The sequence below is a fragment of the Lagopus muta genome, chromosome 10, assembly GCF_023343835.1.
Source record: "Lagopus muta isolate bLagMut1 chromosome 10, bLagMut1 primary, whole genome shotgun sequence".
Taxonomy (NCBI): domain Eukaryota; kingdom Metazoa; phylum Chordata; class Aves; order Galliformes; family Phasianidae; genus Lagopus; species Lagopus muta.
The window spans coordinates 19305688-19325309 of NC_064442.1; the positions used below are offsets into that span (position 1 = coordinate 19305688).

The following is a 19622-nucleotide window of genomic DNA, read 5'->3' on the forward strand; positions in this document are numbered from 1 at the left end:
GGGCTTTTGTGCTGCTGGCCCTCACCAGGCTGTGGCAGAGCTCAGTTACCCAAATGAAACTTTTCCCCAAGGCTCAGCCTCTGTGGGCACCTCCTAGACAAAGTCAGGGCAGCATTGGCACTGCAGGGTACAGGTTAGGGGGCTGTGCCTCGGGTCCTTGGCCCTCCTGTCCTCAGCCCTTCTGTATGACGAGTGCAGGGGAAACTCACTCCTGTTGAATGTACTTCCAGGTGGGATGGTGTAGATACTCTAATGGGAGCAACACCAGCATGATGCTACAAGTACTGCAAGTCTGCAGGTGACTAAGACTCAGCACAGAAGGCAATAAAATGATTTAATACTTCAATCAGCTTTATTTAAGCAAAGATGAAATCCTATCGCTCATTCATAGCCCAGGAGAGCCGCAGCCCAGCGATGCATAGCCAGGCATTAATTAAACAGGCATAAATAATCCTTGATCAGAGGATGGTGATGCTGCTGAAAGAAGCCAGTGCAAACACAGGCCCTAAGCAGACCTGGGGGAGGCTCAGATCACTCATGAGCAGGCACAAATGAGTGCATTAGGGAAGCCGAGCCCATTTGCAGGAGAAGAGAGCTCGCTGCCTCCTCGTGACCTGATTCCTGGGTCTGTAGGCAAAGTGCTGTGAATTTGGGTTCTGCCAACATTCCAAAAGTTGTTCAGAGCCAACCTCTGATTGCAGGATTAAGGTGGCAGAGCTGGGTTTGAATCCAGCACTGGGTTTCCTGCACAGGATGTACCGGGAAGGCGGTGCTGTGTGCTGGGCTCACCATCACAGGCGCATTTCTTCTAGGAATAGCAGCAGGTGGGAGCATGGGACCATGACCACCCAAGGCCTGGCTTGCATGGATGCTGAGGTCGAACACACCTTTCCCACAAAGACTGCAGCACACAGGAGTAAAACGGCAGGGGAGCAGGGTCAGAAATTCTCATAGTGATGTGCAAAGTAGGCCTGGTCCTTCTTGTTCAGCTGCTGACAAGCCTTTTCCACGCTCTTTGTCATCCCAGGCGGGCCACAGCTGAACACCCCGATCTTGTGCACCTGGGGAGGAGGGGCCAAAAGGGTCAGCGGCAGTTTTCCCCCAGCCCACCTGCTCGTGGGTTATCACCTCCCTGAGCAGCTACAGCAGCGTGGGGGTTGATGCCCTTCCTGCCCTCCTCTTACACCACCGAGGTCTCCAGGGCCTTGGGGAAAGGCTGGGACTGGGGACATCGTAGTCCCTCCCGCCTGCAGGTGGGTGCCCCCATCCCATCCCCAAGCAGCTCGGTGGACTGACCTCGGGATGCACCTCCTGCAGCGAGTCGAAGAAGGGTACGAATGGGGGGCGGCCGAAATGGGTGATGGAGCGCAGCCCCGTGAACAGACTCTTGTTCAGCACCTTCTGGAAGTGCCGCTCACAGATGTACTGCAAGAGAGACCCGTGCATGTCAGACAGGCCACCAAAGCATGGCGTCCGCTCCCCAGCTGCTCCCGGCATGGGACTCACCAGCATGGTGGTGCGCAGGTCGAACTTCTCAGCCAGCTGTGTGATGTAGATGTGCACAGACACCAGCTCGTTCCTGTCTGCCTCCTCCACCTCGCGGATGATGTCCGCCAGCCACTCAAACTGCCGCTGCGTGCGCGTCACCCAGATGAAATAGATCTGTGGAAGTCAGGGGTGAGGCTCAGCTTGGGACTAGGACCTCTCACACATGCGTGGCGCTCTTCCCTGTAAGGCTGTGGGGGATTTGACTGCCAAAGATGCCAACACCAGGTGAAGGTATCTCAGGAGGGCTCTTGCCCTCCAGGTGTTTCATCTTACCTTCTTACACATCAGCTTGGAGTTGATGGATGACTTGAAGACCAGGTCTTTGAGGATGGATGCAAAAGGTGTCACCCCAATGCCTCCTCCCACCAGCACCGACACCTCAAACTTGTGCCACTCCTGGTGGCCCTCCCCGAAGGGTCCATCCAGATAGAGCTAGAAAGGAGCCAGCAATCGGTACAGTGTCTACATCCTCCACTCGCCCAGGGATTGGTCACCTTCAGGGCTCACAGAATCACAGAATATGCCCACGTGGAAGGGATCCACAGGATCATTAAGCCTTACTTCTGGCTCCGCACAGGACCACCCAAAACCCTAAGCTTATGTCATTGCCCAAATGCTTTCGGAGCTCCAGCAGCTCAGGGCCATGCCTCTGCCCTGGGCAGCCCATTCTAAGCCCACCACCCTTTGGTGCAGAACCTTTCCCTAACACCCACAGTAACTCTCCCCTGCCAGCACTGTGAATCCCATCCCTGGAGGGACAGCTCACCTTGGGCAGCTTGCCGAGGACGGCCAGGCTCTCAGGGGAGTAGAGCTCCCGCAGGCGGGTGGTCCAGGGCCCCACGGCACGGATGTGCAGGCTCAGTGTGTCCTCGTGTGGGGCTGAGGTCAGTGTGAAGGGGTGGTACTCCGTGGTGCCCAGGGCCATGCAGGCAATGCGCACCCACTGCCCAGACTTGTAGTCAAAGTCCTGTGGCCGCTGGAAGCGGAGGTGAGTGACACCTGGGGAGGGGAAGGGGACCGGCTCTGAGCACCTGATGGAGCTGTAGGTGTCTCTGTTCAGTGCAGTGACTTGGACTGATGGCCTTCAAGGGACCCTTCCACCTCAAACAAGTCCATCATTCTATGACTTCCTTTTTTCCTTTGTCGATTGGTAGAAAGGCTTAAGGAAAGAGCATTCAAACTCTGCTAATGGTGGGTGGGACAGCTTGAGAGCACACTGGAGAGGCTGGGGTATGGGTGGGATGGCCTGAGCTCTTTGCTTCAGTTTCCCTAGTTGTGAGGGAAGCACAGTGCAGTGCTTGCAATGGGACATGGCTCCCTGTTGGAGGTACTAGAGCCACCAGCAAGCCAATTTCTGGGGCCACAGGTACCTGTGTAGCACCGGGGTTGTAAACTGCCACCATGGAATACTCCATAAAACCCAGCCCTCGCATAGATGTTTTTCCTCCACCCCTGCAGCCTCCATCCTCTTGTAAAGGGCCTGAGTTGACCTGGCACGGCACAGCCAGAGGGAAGCAGTACCTGATGGCAGGAGCTCGGCTTTCACCACGCTGATCTCCACCTTCTTCCTGCTCAGGCTGAGCAGCTTGTCTGCACCATAGATGAGAGCTGGGATGATGAAATAGATGTGGAAGCGGGGCTGCTGGACCAGAGCATAACTGCCATGGATGACAACCTGGACAAGGAAAGGGGATGGCCACCATCAGCACGGCACTCGGCGCTGCCATTATTGGGTTGGTGGCAGCTCAGCAGCAGCAGGGAGCTGGAACTGAGGCCACCAGGTCCCTAGGGACCTCTCACGTGGTTGCAGTCCATAAGCATCATCCCCCTCTCCTATCCCATGACCTCTACCAGCACATAGAGCAGCACATAGAGATGGTGGGTGATCCAGAAGGCCTGGAAGCTGACACGGCGGAAATGGTGGGTGGCGAAGATGTACATCACGGCCAGAATGATGAGCAGCAGCACTCCTGTCATGCCTGCGAAAGGAAGGATTGGGAGGCGATCAGGGCTGCCCCATTGGGGCTCCATTGGGGCTGGGCCCTGCTGCGTGTTCTCACCTGGAATGGTCTGGAAGAACCACCAGTAATACTTCTGAGGGAGCTGTGATCTAGAGGGACAAGAAATTGCCCCATGGCATTGCCAGCCCTGGGAGAAACCAAACTCCTGGCTTGCATTTCCATTCCCTTCTATGTCCAGGATGGTCTCCCTTGACTGCACTTTAAATTTCACCTACCCATCATTCATAAAGACACTGGAAAAGAGGCAGGACAACACACTAAGAGGCATGACTGAAAAGATGTAGACGTTCACTATGTGACCTGCAGTGTGGAGCACTATAAGGAGAGAAGAAGGGAGAGAACAGCATTACCACTGCTGTGGATGGAGATGTGACAGACCTCACTTATGTGACCAAGGACGTGGTGATTCCTCATCTTCTCTGGTGTCTTCAAGCTTCTCACCTTCTCCTGCCATGCCATGGTTGTCTGATCCTCTTGCCCCACACCCCAGCAGCCCACCTACCTGAGAAAATCAGGGCTGCCATGGCAATCCAGCGGTGGAAATCCACAGCAGCATCGAAGGGGATGTAGCAGTTGAGGAATGTCTCCCGCAGGATGGTGATGAGGTTGCGGCACATGGTGAGCAGGATGTAGGAGTACAGGAAGGAGATACAGGCAGCCGATCCTCGCGAGATGATGATCCCCACAAAGGTGGTCTGTGCAATTCCAGTGCTGGGGGATGCAAAGGCGTAGTCTGGTAGGGGAAGAAAGCAGAGCTGATGTCACGATGAGCCTAGTGATGGAGACAGTGCCCCTTTCTGCTCCACAGGGACAGCCACTTGTGTTTGTAACCAAGGAAATGTCATCCAAATGGGCTTGCATGGGAACAGAGGCATGATTTGCTGTGTCAGACCCTGGTATGCTGCTGCTGGGTGACAGGGTGTCCTTGGAGCTCCAGGGAGGCGTTTGCTCTCTGTTGGGCATTTTGAATCTGCACCTTATGTCCAAAGTTGGACATCTCAATGTAAGAGGTATCAACAAACTAGAGCAAGCCCAGAAAAGTCCACCAGGACGGGTGGGAGTTGGGATACGTTATGTAGGGGAGAGGGTGAAGGAAATGGTCAGGCTGGAGGATGGTAGGAAGGGGGGGGGGGGACCTTGTTGCTATCTGAAACCTTTTGGTGGATTTTACAGATGAGACAAAGCCAAATTCTTTTTCAGAGCTGCATAGTGAAAGGATGAGAAGCAACTGCATGAGTTTCACAAAAGGAAATTCAAGTTAGACATAAAACAAGAACACAGGGAAGATGATCACAAACATTGGCCCACACGCAGTGAGGTGGTGACATCCCCAACTTCAGAGCTCCTCAGGCTTCCTCCAGACAAGAGACCTTTAGCTTTGAAATTGCCTTTGCTCTGACCCTCCACAGGTCTCATCTGACCCCAGTAATTCTACAGTTATTCCTCGCGAGGACTGGCGCCATCGCCCAAAGACCTTTTGCAGCACGCCCCGTGCAACAGGCAGCTCCTCCAAAGGAGCACGTGGGGCTGCAGGGCCACTCACAGTATGCTCTCTCTACAAACAAGCCGGTGGTGATGGCAGAGAACAGGACCACGCAGACAATGTGACGCCGGTAATTTTCAATGAAACGCTTGAACTCCTGGATCTTCTGCTGAACTTTGTTCTGCTGGTACTTCTTCCGTTGTGCTTCAGTGTATAGATGCAGCTGGTACTGATTCACCCTTGTGAAGAACAAGAACAACAATAGATATAATCAACAGGGTCCTCCTGGTCTGTGTAGCGTGCTGCAGTGCCTAGATTTGGGTCTTCGTCCCTGCAACCAACTCTGCACACCCATTGCTGCAGTGACCCACAGGACACGGGGTCAGTGGGTGACCTCAGGTCACTGGTTGGTCTACTTGAAAGACAACAGCAGCAGTTCAGCAGGCCGTGTGACTCACAAATGAAACTGTAGATAGGGACTGTAAAAGATAATTTGCATTTTTATATTCAAACCTCCATAAACATTACAGAATAGCGAAAGTCCTTGACATTGTTAAGGGAAACCGGGCTATTATGAAAAATATATTACTCCTGGCCATAAAAACCAGCCATTTAACTGCTGCTTTGTGGAAGTACTTGCCACAGCAGTGAGGGCTGCAGGCTCTCTGGCAACGCCTGCAGGCAGCCCATGTGTGAATCAGCACAGTTCCAAGGGACTGCAGTGCTCCTCTCTGTGGGTGAGGCATACAGCCCAAAATCCACTGGCATGGTCTCCAAAGTTGTCCACTTCTTTATTTATTTATTTTCAGGGAGATATTCCCACACCCCCAGCAGTAGAAGGAAAGCAGCCAGACCTGCACTGTCCTCACTGGAGGTGCTCAGCAAGGGCTTGGTTTGCCTGCTGGGGCTGAGCATCTCCAGCAGATCTGCTCCTGCATCCCCTCCCCAATGCATTACTCTTCCCAGCAGCATCACTTGACCTATGTGCTACACAGAGATGTGAGAAACCCAACAAGGGGATGAGCTTACTCACTTTCTGCCTGGTCTCTTCCTCAGCTCATGCCCTTCTTGATCCATGCAGTGGGCCACCATGCCCTGGTTTGGGTCCTCCCTGTCTGAGGTGGTTCTGCCAGAAAGAGGGAGAGACATACTGACTGAAGCTGTCCTTGTGGGTCAGTCAGCAGCAAGTTTGGCCTTTCCAAAATTTACCCCATTGCTGCCCCATGGATGCTTTCCATCTCAGACTCATCTGAGAAGCCATCCCACTCCTCCCTGCTTGCATGAACTCTAGCTGCTTGGTACAGTGGATGGATTCACTCCAAAAGCAAAGCATTTCAGGAGCATTTGCTGGAGAAGCTGAGGTGAGGGATGGATGTGCCCAGCGGCAGAAACAGAAGTGGCAGCAGGACCAGTGAAAGCACTTACCCTCTGGGCTCTTTCTTGATGAAGGAGACACGGTTGTGTACATTTTGCTTGAACACCTCAGGGACGCCTTTCAGAAGCCAAAAGAACAAAATGGCCATTTACAGTGTAAGAGACGCAATGGTTGTTAGTTGGAGAGACTGATTTGGGATGGGACAAGATTTGGGAGCTTTGAGTTAGATGCTACCCATCCCCTCCAGGCCAACAGAGGTGACCCAGAGCTCTCATCCACTCCCCCACTGACCTCTGATGCAGAGCTGGGTGAGACGAAGTTCGTTGTCATGGTCCCGTAGCATGTAGTGGAAGTCCTCCCATGTCAGCTCATCCCTGTCCTGAAACCCCGAGGCCTGGAACATGGACTCTGTCACCTGCTCCGCCTGCTCTCTGGACAAGCAGTTGTTGGATATCTCAATGAAGGACCTGGAGCAAGGAGGAGAGATGAGACCATAGTTTGAGTCCTTGCAATAACATGGGGCAGAGCCCCAGTCAAATCTCACAGTAGAAATGGGCTCCTGGTTACGAGTGTTGAGCCCGCAGGCTCTCATGTAGCTTCCTTGGGGACTGAAGCACTGAAGCTGTGAGCTGCTTGTGCAGACGCCTGTAACTGCAGACATCATGAAAATCACTACTGAGCTGAGGAGAAGTACCTGAGCATCCTCAGAAATTCCTCCTTGGAGAGAAACCCATTCTCATCAATGTCATACATCCTGAACATCAACTTGGACTTCTCCTCTGAGGACCCTGGTGGCACAGAAGAGAAAGTGAGAGCAAGATCCTGCTTTCACCAGCACACTTGCTTTCAGACATTGTCTTCAAGAGTCCGGACATGCACCAGTGAAGTCTCATCCAGCCCTGAAGAGAGTAAAATCACTCTGCTGCTCAGTCTGAATGGTAACTGAACTCATCTTCAGACCCTTGTGCTGCACTCCAGCTTGACTTTCTCAAGAGTGCAGTGAAGAAATGGGTATCTATGCATTCTTTGTTGTGCATTATTGTGCAAACCCAGAACATGCTTTTTCAAGCCAAGATTTTTTTCTGGGAGCTGCAGTGACTGAATCTGGCATTCACCACCTTCACCTGCAAATCCCTTTTTTCCTTGGTCGTTTAGGGAGATGGAGCAGAGTTGTATATTGGAGGTGACAGTTCAGCAAATTGCTGCTCTAAGATAGCTCCCCTCATGAACAGTCTCACAGAAAATATCACTACATCGTCACTGCCTCACAACTCAAGCTGAGCTGTCAAAAGCAAAAAGAATTTTAATTGTGTCTACAGGTTGACCAGTTGGATGGATCTTGTTTTTCACTCCGAGTCCAGAAACAGGACTTTGGGCAACAGGTGAAGACACCAACCACCAGCTCCCACCTTTCATGAAGACCACCAAGATGTCCAGGAACTCCCTGAAGGAGATGTAGCCGTTGCCATCCTTGTCAGCCAGGGAGAACATGGAGTCCACAAACATGGAGTTGGCTTTGAGCCCAAGGGCCTCGGCAAACTCAGCCCTGCTCAGCTCACATGTCAGGGACTCCTTTGCTTTCTGTGAAGACTCAAAGTTGAGCTCTCCAGCATCAGTCTTGTTGATGTCCAGCATCTGCAGGTTGTGTCCCACAAAAGAAAACTCGTGAGCGTTTCTGGGACAGAAGGCTGGTGCTCACCTGCTCGACCTTTTGCACAGAGATGTTGGCTTTGGCACGGGACACCCCATGCTTCTCCTCCACATGATGGAAACCACAGTTCCATCATCCAAACATCTCTTCGCAACTCTAAACATTCACGTCACCACTACAAACTTCCTTTGTTTTCTACAAGGGAAAAAGTCCCTTGGTCCTCAAATTATTGGCAGCTTCCTTGTGTGTGGCTTGCCGTTGGCTACGGAGGCCAACAGCAGCATCATTCATTGCTCAGTCAATACAGAAATACTTTCTGCAATGCATCAGAGCCTGCCACACTTCTGCATACCTGAGCAAACAGGTGCCTGAAGAAAGTCTCCAGAATTTGTTTCCTCTGCTCCTGGGTGACTGCTCGTTTCAGCAGGCTTTGCTCCTTCATCTCAGACACGTGCAGCTCAAGGCAGCTCGTTTTCAAGTAATCTTGGAGCTTTCCAAGGAAGCTGCTTCTCTCTGCCTCCTCACTGAACAACAGCACCTGCAGAAGATCCCAACAAATGGCTGTGGGCGGTAGAGGCTCCAAATGGTGCAGTACATATGCAAGGATGGTGGAGGGCCCAGAGGAGGCTCTCTCCAGGCATCGTGGCACTCACCAGGTCATACTCCTTGGGGCTCTTTAGCAGCAGAGCTTTGTTCCCTTTGTTGCTGGAGAGGATCACCTCCACCCTTTGCTGGGCTTTAAGGTTGACACTCCGGAGCAGCAACCCTCTCCCATCCAGCACTTTGAGCACTTTGTCAGCTTGGAGCTGGATGTGGACAAGGGAGCTGTCTGTCTTGGGACCGTGCCACTCCATGGCTGATGGGAAATAGCACAGCATTCAGTTAGAAACATGTTCTCGTGCTTCTAATCAACCTAGCACCTCCTTCACCCCTTCACTGGAGTGACTGCATTGGGTTTGCAACAAGGGATGGAAAGCCTTCATTATTTCCTGTCAATGCTGCACATAGCAGATGGGGAACAGAAAATGCCCTACAGGTCAGTCACCTTAAGTTTTCTATCACATAGCCTGACTTTGCTGCAATAACTGCCATCACTGATGCCATGGTGCAAGCGTGCCTGAGTCTTAGCTGTGCCAGAGTTAAGCTCTCCCTCTCTCATCCAATTTGTGAAATTCATTCTAGTCTTGCATTTTATTTGGGCTTGATGATATTCCCTAACTGCTGGCAGCGCATCTGAGAGACCAAACATACAAAGGGAAGAATGATCTCCCAGCCGCAGAGCTCAAGATATGCAAGAATACAGACATGGAGCTCAATGTGTGATGACTTCAGCAGCATCACCAGGCACCACCAAAGGATCGGAAATGCTGCTTCACCGTGTAACGCCTCGCCGGTCACCTCCCTCCGCACGCTGGCCTTCTTCTTCTTCTGCAGCTTCTTGAAATCTCTCTTACGGAGAATGGCAATGATCCAAGCAACAAAGAGACTCACTGGGGACACATGGGAGAGAGAGGCATGAGGTACCACAAAGTTCCTTTCCTGTGCTTTCTTTGGTAGAAGAGGAGATAGATAGGTAAAGAATTGGAGAGGCAAACCTAAAGGCAAGCAGCACAGGACAACGATGATGATGCCAAAGCCTGCACCACTGCCTTCAAAGTAATCCAACACGGTCATGGGTGTGCAGTTGGCCAGGAGTTGAGCTGTCAGCTGCTGGGGCTGGGGGCACGGGTCTCCTGCATCGGGGAAGACAGGCTGTGAGAGTCACGGGGCTTTTACCTTTCAAACCTCCATCATCTCCATGAACCTCCAGCTGAGATGCTGCTTGGAGTTCATTGCCAAGTAACCCAGGGAGCAATGCAAAACTGGAATGCTTGCGATCTTGAGGGACAAGGTTTGTTTTCAAGGCTGAACCTTGGCACATCACATCAGACCATGTGCAGAACTGGTCTCGTACTCTGGGGAGCTCAACACCACCACCTCTCCCAAGGGATGGGCTGAGAAAGAACCCTTTGCAAACCGAGGTTTGTAGCCTCTGCTTGTCTAGCCTGTACAACCCAGGGAGCAATTGCAAGTGCATGTCAGAAGAACCAAAACGTCTTGCAAGGGCTGGAGTGTGTGCCAGATAAAATGCTTTTAGGTCCTTCACATTTATTGTACTGACCTGTGTGCTCATGCATGTAAAAGAGATAAAGAACATGCCAGTAAGGAGAGTGACACAATGTAGGGTAGGCAGAGACCAAGCCTTAACCCCAGAACATTTCAGGGCATCATGAGCATTTTTGGGGCCTGGGAATCCTTGCAGGAGTCATGCAGCGCTCGTGCCTGGGCTTCAGCCCACTTTCAACATCAGTGCTGCTGGCCTTGTTTACAAACAGCCATTGCATTTCACATGTTCTGCATCCCTGTCCTGCGTCCCAGCTCAGTGCAGGACGGAGCACTCACCCTCGCTCCAGACAAACACATTGCTCTGCAGCTCTGCCTGCTGTGAGTAGGTGACTGCAGCCAGGACATCACGGAACATGGTGTTACGGATCTCCTCGGCCTCCTTCGCCGTGAACAGCCTGGTGAAATGATGTGGAGCCAAGTGGTGGTCCTGGGGTGCCACTGCTTAACCCCACAGACATGACCAGTAGCAGCCGGGGCTTGCTCCCTACAGTTTTATGAGCTAAGGGAGATGGAGGATGGCTTCTCCATCTCTGCTGTGTGTTATGAGGGGGAAGAGGCATTTACCCATTTTTGGTGTTCTCAAACCAGAACCTGTCACCATCACGCAGGCGCACAAACTGGTCCAGGATGATGGCACTGAAGAGGGGACTGTCACCTTCCAACATGCCTCCAGGGAGCAGCTCCAGCCGGGCTGTGTCATTAGCGTACAGGGCAGCAACCTCCAGGACCTGGGCAGAAAATCCTAGTGAGCCCCAGGAGGAGCAAGGAATGTGGATTTCCCCGACGTCCTGTGCCCATGGGCTGGGAGGGAGCTCAGCAAGGTGCTACGACCCCCTCCCCACACTGCTGGAGAAGCCACCTACTGCTTGGACGGCCCCGAGGTGCTCCAACACACAACGTGCTTTCTGCACCCAAACCAGCTTCCCAGTACCTTTTGGTGAGAGTGTGGGGCAAAGTTTGCCCAGTCCTGCAGAGGCTCCAACCCGAATCGCTCCAGAGCCTGGTTGTAGGTGGGCAGGCCGAGGTCCCGGCCACGCTGCAGCCAGCTGGCCACGTAGTCTGTGCGGGAGTACTTCAGAGGTCCATACCAGTAATCTAGAGGTGGAATCAAATCACTGAGATGCAATGGCAGAGCTAACATGGCAAACTCAACAGCCCTGGGTGCCTGGCAGGCCTCGTCTCTGCCACAGGCCATGCTGAACATGGGGACCGGCGCCACGCTCTTGTGATGAAAGCCCCAGGGCTGTAATCAGTATGCCCTGCATGGGGCTGGATGTGCTCTGAGTGCCGACCTTGGAGATCTTCCACCACGATGCTGTCTTCCTGTTCTGCAATCTGCGAGCTCATCCCCAGCAGGAGATCATCCACATCTTCCTGCTGCATCCCAGTGCTCTGAGGGAAGATGAGGTGGTTCCTCACAGACTGAAGGATGTAAGGAGGCCCCAACGCCCTGAACCCAGCACCCAAAGGACAAAGAGGACCTATGGGTCTTCCAGGTTCATCTCCTCTGTGTCACCTCAACCTCGAGGTCTGAGCCTGATGAGCCTAAAGAAGGCATCTGGTATGTCTGGATGAGGAGGATCTCACTCTCCTTGCTTACTTTGTGCCCAATTATCCTTTCACCCCCTGTTCAGTCCTCCATAATATAAAGCGCTGAATGAAGCCCAGGCAGGGTAAGTGCACCACCAACCCAAGCAACCAGTGGATTTTTCTGGTCATGGCACACGTGTCCTCCTGCAGAGCCTTGGGGCACAAGACCAGAAGCTGTTAGCGTGAAAGTGATCCTGCTACCACCACCAGAGCTGAACAGGATCCAATATGGATCAAGCTAGAAAATGACCCCAAAGAAGGGGATAAGAGGCAGAGCAGCTCCAGTCCAGCAGTCCCACAGCAGTAACTGCTCTGCAGATTGCTTTGACTCTGTGCCCAGAACAGATTGTCCTCACATCCCCGACCTCATCAGCTGAAGGTACAGTGGGTTCCTTCCCTTTGTGGGAAACGACTCCTCCCAAGGAAAAGACAGTCCACGGGGAAACAGAACTTCTACCACATGCTTGGAATCCTTCTCCATACCTCTCTGCTCCAGTAGCTGTTGCAGAGCCGCACTGCTGGGAATGGATCACTGGAGCTGGACACATTTCGTAAATGGCAGCTGGGGTCCCTAAGACATCAGAGAAGGGCTGGGCACTTAGTCCCTGGCCAGGGATGTCCCCAGGCTGGGGCCAAGCAGGGATTATCCCCAGCCATGTCTCAAGATTGGGTGTCCCCTTTCTGGGCATCATGCTCCTCCTACCTCTTGTAGACACCTGGTGGCACCATGGTGGCAAGGAACATCCTTGCTACTGCCACAAACTCTGGTGAGAGGCTGGGGTCCAGGTGCTGCTGGTAACCTGCAGCGAGGCAGTAATGGCTGGATCCAGCACCCAGGATGGGGGAAAAGGAGGCCCTCACCCCAAACTCCCTCACCCCATTGCCCATTGTGACTCTCACCTGTGTATGTTTGAACAGGTGTCCCCAGCAGGGCCGGCAGCCACTCGTACAGCACAATGCTCTGCAGCACAGGGAGCCAGGTCAGGGACAAGATCGGGGAGAACACTGGGGACCACAAGGTCCCGTCCCTCACCTGGAAGGTGGCAATGACCCTCTTGCGAGCGTGCTGGAAGATATCCTCATCAGACCAGCTAGGGTGATCCTTGGCCAGCTCTGCAGCCAGGTAGTTGTGGTATCGAAACCAAGCGATGCTTATGGCCTGCAGGAAGCGGTTCTCATTCCCCCAGGCATTCCCCAGGTCTGCAAGAGCCACCAGAGACATCAGAGGGGGATGGAGGCACCCATGCCTTCCCTTCCTCCTCTGACCCACGAGCTTGGCATGTCTGTGGTTAAGTCCCCAGCCCCATTGGTTGAACCCCAGCCTCTCTTGCCCCCTGCTCTTTTCTCCTCACTGTTTCTCACTGTGGATGTGAGCAAACGGGCAGCACAGGCCCAAAGCACAGAGCAGGGGTCGGGCAAGTAAGGAATTCAAAGCAAGCTGAGCCGGTTCTTATTGTCTGTATCCCCTTTCCCAACAAGAGATTGCCTCGAATCTGAGGCATGAGTACCTGCCAGCCTCTGGGAAATGACCCAGTGCCTTCTGGGGACACAGTACCTTCAGTTCACAGCACATCTTCCTCTCCCTCAGGCCAGGATGCTACCTTGTCTCCCACAGCTGGGGTGGCCATGAGACAACCACTAAGGAAGCTGCAGATTGCCCCTTACCATAGATCCCACGAGGGCCGCCCTGTCCGGTGGATGGATCCAGAGCTTTCCACATGGGGACCTTCCCATCTGTCTCCCTGGGGACGTGCCCTCCGGGTCCTGCTGCCAGCTGTCCCTTTGAGAAGGTCCGCAGGGCATCACTCCAGGAATGCGAAGGGCCATAGATGGAACTGCCATCCAGCCAGCCTGTCACCTCGTTGGTCTAGGGTGAGCACAATGGGTGTCAAAAGGTGCAAGACATCTGAAAAGTCGCATCCTGACCTGTCTGATCTTACAAGCCATCCCATCCCCTGTTTTAGCAAGAATTATCAGGGTGCAAATACAATCACAGCCAATCCCCATGCAATCTGATGGACTAATTCCTGCAGGAATGCTTTATCTTTTGAAAGCATGCTGGAGTTTTCATTCTTCTGAGGCTTGAAACTGCTGAAAACGTGACCTGCTGATCTGGTCTCATCATGCTTTGTCATGTGAAAGGTTTAGGGCAGGGCGGTTTTGCTTCAGCAATTTTGGTTGGGAAATACTCCAGAATGAAAAAAAAAAAATAAACCCACAGCACATTGACTTTGGAATGCATCCAGCGCTGCAGAACATGGAGACTTCTGTGGAAATCCAGAAGCTTTGCAGCCTTATGACAGAACCAGCTCATTTTTGTGACACATTATTAAAGAGTTGCCTAAATTACATGTCTTAATTACTGATCACCTAGAGTGGACTGAGTGTAGAAATCTGGTACTGAAACTCTTTGATCTCGTTAAAAGGTTCTGGTTGTATTTATTTCATCAGCCAGAGACTGCTCTTCTCCAATACCAGCAAGACTTACCTATGCTAATTTTGATGCAATAAAAACTCCAACAGCCAAGGAAGATTGAAAATTTCTCCTCTGCACTTTCTCTTCTGCTCTCTTTAAAGCATACAAGACACTCAAATGCGCATTAAAATTAGGCGGATCTAGAGTAACCAAGTTTTCTTCTGGCCAAAAACATCATTAATCTTGAGCAACCAGTTATCGCTTCATGAAAACCAGTACCTTGCATGCTGTGCTTTGGGTTCATTTGCACTTTGTTACTGCAGGCACCTGAAAAAGTGCTGCACTTTTCTTTGGAAATGCCATAAACCCGAACTCCAGAGGAAGATGAATTTAGCTGAAAGTAAAGGAAATGCAATCTCCTACCTGTTCTCGGGGGCTATTGGGGCTCTGCCCTGTCTCCAGTGCCCAGTGGATACGCTGGAAGGGCAGGACAATATCTCCAGTGCCTGCAGGGTCAAACACGGGGTCCCCCTCCGGGATGCGGATGTTCAGGAACTCAGCAGGACAGCCAGGTTTCTCTGTCCCCAGGATGTCTGAGAGCACATGGAAACCTGCCAGAGAGCCAAGCATGGGCAGTCGTTGGGATGACTGTGACCAGCACCTGGAATAGATGATGCTCCAGGCACTCCTGGTTGGACCTCATGAGTGAGGAAAGGGTATTCGGGGGACCAGGGTGGAGAAACTCAGCCAGCAGTTCAAAGACCATCTGCAGGCCACTATTTTACCTGGAGTGGGGCTCAGCCATTACTTCCCTGAACTCCCCCTTGCTGATGGCCTTCAAGACCAATAGTTGCTGCTGAGGTTGAGCTCAGTGACTCTTGGCCTGTTTGAGTTCTAGTCGGATGGGAAAATCTGGCTCCAGAGAGAAGCTGAATGGTACCACACCAACGTCTACCCCTCCAATGGCTCATCTCAGGACTGAGCACCCTCATTAAGCCATCTGGAGACCTGTGAGAACCTTGAGCTGCATGAAACTAATTTCTCTCCATTTCTTTGACAAGTTCAGCCTGCTTCCTCAGTGAGCCAGCAGCTCCCAGGGACTCCAGACCCGTCTGGAGCAACAAAAGAAACTGCTCTGAAGTGCTTGTAGCACTTCTGCCCAGCAACCACTCACCACGCAGCTCTTATCAGCTCTGTCAGTTGTTCTACCATCAGATAACTCTACTGCTAAAACAAACGAGGAAGTTTCTAAGTGACAAATATCAGTATTTGTCAAAGGTCACCAAAAATTCATGCCTAGCTCATATGACAGATGGACAGCATTCTGGTAGGACAATGAGCAAGGTTCTATCTTTAGGATGTGGGCTCGCTCTGAAGCGGTGGGTGTGAGGAGAGCTTTGATGTGCCATCAAGGGGCATGAAAAACAAATGTCTTCCCCCCCTTGGCAGTTTCCAGCTCTTACCAAAGAAGACAGCCAGCACAGTTGTGTTCCTCTGGGAGGGCAGCCCAGAAGGTCCCCGTGCCACTGCATTGCTGAGTTGGCGAGCGTTGGGTACATGGGGCTCCTGCAGGGCCTGGTAGACACCGTCTGCGTAGTTGGCTGGCAGGAGACGCAGCAACCTGGAACCTGTGACACCAAAGCGTGGGTCCAACGGCACCCAGCAGCAGGGAACAGCCACGGCGTGGAGGCGCAAGAAGAAAGAGACGGGAGGACGCAGGCACTTTTGGTACCAAGGCCGACTCCCAGCATTGCTTGCAACACTGGGATCAGTCCTTATAAAATGAAGAGGGATCCTGTGTGGGCATGTTCCCTTCCTGTTGTCCTTCCCTTCTCCCTCTGCAATGCCTTTGCTTTATTGGGAACCCAGTGGTGTGCTGCATGTGGTAACTGGAGTGATATCAAGCTGCCTGCATTGACTGTGCAATCATGTGTTCTAAGTACGGGACTGCTCGCACTGCGGGAAGCGGGAGGGAACAGCCAGAGGGGCACAGAGACAAAGGATAAGATGAAAAACACCCTGACTTTGCACCCGATGTTGGTTTCAAAAGGCCCTCCACCAGCATGGTGGTATTCATTTGCTGGAGAATCCTAAAGGTGGGAGAAATCCTGAATTTGCTGGTTTCTCTTTGGGCTAATTTTCTACAGGTCTGTCTCCAAAGATGTCTTTTTCCCAGCCCTGGGATCCCTGATCATCAGCTCCGAACAGCCATGTCCCCCAGCCTCAGACATTTTGAACAGCCCCACGCTGCACAGCTCCGCTCTGCCCTGATCCAGCCCCGCGTGGCTGCCAGGTGCATCTAGTGATCTACCTGGGCTCAGGCTCGAGTGGGAAAGGCTTTCTCTCTCAGTCCCCTTGTCGAAGCATCACCTGCCCCCACCCTCCACTGCCATCCCAGCCCTGACACGCACCCACGGAGCCACGGCTGTGGTGCTGCAGGTTGTTGTACCAGCCATCATAGCGCTGCACCTCCCAGCTGATGTTCTTCTGGGCTCCTGGAAGAGACGAACCCACGTGGTGAGCAGCAAAATAATGCATGGAAAGAGCGTTTCCACTATAAAATTATATTACGCTGTTCTGTTTTCCCCACGATCTGTCTGAAACCTTCTGTACAAACAGGTATTTTGAGGAGTTCTGCCCTCTTTTGAGGAATAATCTATGTGTGAAGTAGAAATTAATGCTTGGGATCCTGATGTTTCTAAAGCAGTGCATATGATTTCTGGCTCCCACCAGTCTGCTCTCAAGTGATTTTCATTTTCTTCTCTCTGTGACAAAAGTCCTCCCTTCCTTCTCACCACCTGGAGTTATGCTCTCCTCTTTGCACTGTGTATTAACAATCCACCTATTCCAATAAGAATGCACCTTGTTTTACCTCTGTTAATGTTCATCACCCAAGGAAGAAGCTCCATTTCCTGGTTACAAGCTGTGCACTCAGAGCAATAGAGGAGTTTCCAAGACTGCGGACTCCACAGACTCAGGACCTTGCTCCATTTTCTCATCTCCTCACAAAATGAATCATCTTGCCTCTGATAAACTATCCCATGAAACTCCATTGGATCCAGGCTCTACCCTTGGACACCTTTCCCAGAAACTGCTCTTACCACCCAAGCTCCACGACATCAGTAGAAGCACCGTCAGACACGATGTCATCTCTGTGTGCTGCATTTGCCCCTGGGTCCTTGGAAGAAGCAATCTGCAACTAGAAAGGATGAGGAATGAGCTGGAGCTGGCTGCCCTAGGAGGCACCGTCCTCGGAAGTATTTAAAAGGTGCACAGACATCGTGCTCAGGAACGAGGTTTAGTGGCAGACTCGGCAGTGCTGAATCAATGGATGGACTTGATTGCCTTAGAGGTCTTATCCAAACTAAATAATTCTGCGATCCTATGATCTACAGACCATACTGTCAGCTCCCTCTTGTGGTGTCTACTGCTGCCATCCGTCAGCAGTATTTGAGTACAGACTTCAGGCTGTGGGAAGGAAATGGGGTCCGTACGGGAGCCCATCACTGGCCAAGCTCTGTCAGGAGATACCTCCTGGCCTGACACGGCCCTTCTGCTGAAGCAGAACCAGGTAGCCCCAACTGTAGGTTCACCATTCATCATCTGCAGCACAAAGACCTTAAGCTCTGTCAACTCAGTTAATAGGAATAAGCTCATCCTTACAGAAACATTTAAACCAGTCGCTTCTCTGCACTCACATTGTCCTATCCAAACAAAACCGAGCATTGGACACAAGGGGAACATCCACAGCATGCAGGCAGATGCCCCAAATGTGCTAAATTTGCATTTAAAGATCTCTCTGTCACTTCTCAGTTTATGTCCTTGCAAATGCTTGATGACCTCCTTGGAACCAGTCTTTCTTGCGATGCCATACCACGTCACTTTATGCAAAGACCCTGAATGCAGAGCAAATGTCATCGATGGGACGTGAACCTTCAAATCCTCAGCCAACACCTGACTGAACAGAGGGATTCCCAGCCATAAACAGCATAGGTTATATTTGTTTTAAATCACAAATGATATAATGCTGCCACTGGCTTTCCATGCACAGGAATACCAAACTTGGATATGACTCCAAAATAGGGTTTTCCACTAAATATGATCTTTGCCCACTTGTTCCAGCATTATGGGTGACTAACAGCATTGTGGGTGAGTATCCAAATGCTAACATCATTTTGGATGAGCTGCATTACCAAGAAATATGGGGGTACACAGATCTCCCAGATATTCCTACACTGCACCATGACAATTCAGCAAGTCCCTTTTACCTTGTTTTTTTTTGGGGGGGGGGGGGGGAAGAAGGGGCAGGGAGGGGGTTGCTGTGGTTTTGTTTGGTTTGGTTATTTTTTTCCCCAATTGTTTGAAGCAAGCCTTGAGAAACATTGGTTTCAGGAAGGCTGACACACTGTCAGCAGTTCTGTGGGTTTTATTTTTTACTTTCTGCTAATTGCAGCGGGGGTTTTTCACTGATTATCATCAGTGGCACAGTTATAATGCCTATGTCAGTAAGCGCATTATCCACGCGCCTAATGAAGTGAGCTGAGATTTACCATCTGTGGTCACAGTTAGTCGCACTTGTGAAGCTGGATACCTATAGCCAGGTCGTGAACGCAGCACAGGAACCTGGATGAACGCACTTCCATCAGAGATTTCTGGAGAGCCAGCAGTGGCAGAGCCCATTCACCATCACCACGTGGCTGGTCTCCTGCTGGATTTCTCTCCTGCTCACCCACAGTGTACCAACAGCGGAGGGTTTCACCTTCAGGTGAAAACTTAGCAATGTCAGAATGTGTGGCATGAAGCCACAACCCAAAGCACAGCTCCGTGGGCACAGCATAGCACTGTGCCCCTTACCCTTTCTTGTTCTCACCGGGTGTCAGCAGAAAGTAATTTTGAGAATTCCTTCTGTCACTGAGCACATCTCCCATTTTATCAGCTAAGGGAATTACTCTTGATTCAGACAAGAGACACAAGCTAGTTCTCATGCGCTTCTCATCTCTTATTGCCCAGTCCATCCCAGACTGTAGGGAGATCTTCCAGACCTGGGCACACCGAGTCAAGCCAGCGTGACACAATCAGTGTGGCTGCCTTGCTCCAAGCAGTAGTTGGTCGATAGGATCCTGGACCACGCACTGTTTTCCAACAGTGTGAAACTTCCCTTTCATGCCTTTCCATTACCTCTACGCTTTCCTGTGAATTATTATCATATCTGCAGTGCATCTCCCAACCGCTCCTCAAGCGCAATCTCTCTTTCCCAAGAGCACTTCTCAATGGCAGAACTTGGGCTGTGTGGGCATGGGAGGCACTAACACATCTCCCATCTGTCAGACTTTCTCCAGCCATTGCTGGGAACTCCTTCAAAGGCAAGGCTG

At 51.8% G+C, this 19622-nt stretch overlaps 1 protein-coding gene across 1 annotated transcript; it reads right to left on the reverse strand.

Moving 5' to 3' along the window:
* Window positions 1-402: 402 nt before the first annotated feature.
* On the reverse strand, window positions 403-17415 carry DUOX2 (dual oxidase 2). The gene is made up of 33 exons (XM_048956057.1): window positions 17352-17415; window positions 16662-16745; window positions 15714-15878; window positions 14674-14861; window positions 13500-13701; window positions 12868-13034; window positions 12735-12795; window positions 12538-12634; window positions 12318-12405; window positions 11537-11636; window positions 11176-11339; window positions 10809-10972; window positions 10521-10639; window positions 9674-9811; window positions 9455-9568; window positions 8732-8934; window positions 8431-8616; window positions 7837-8062; window positions 7122-7215; window positions 6719-6894; window positions 6478-6544; window positions 6086-6178; window positions 5113-5291; window positions 4072-4302; window positions 3785-3884; window positions 3609-3658; window positions 3400-3527; window positions 3070-3223; window positions 2315-2547; window positions 1822-1980; window positions 1507-1662; window positions 1297-1425; window positions 403-1061 (listed from the first exon to the last, which is right to left on the reverse strand). The coding sequence occupies exons 1-33, from the start codon at window positions 17413-17415 to the stop codon at window positions 939-941; spliced, it is 4602 nt and encodes a 1533-aa protein (XP_048812014.1). The 3' UTR covers window positions 403-938.
* Between the last annotated feature and the right edge of the window lie 2207 nt (window positions 17416-19622).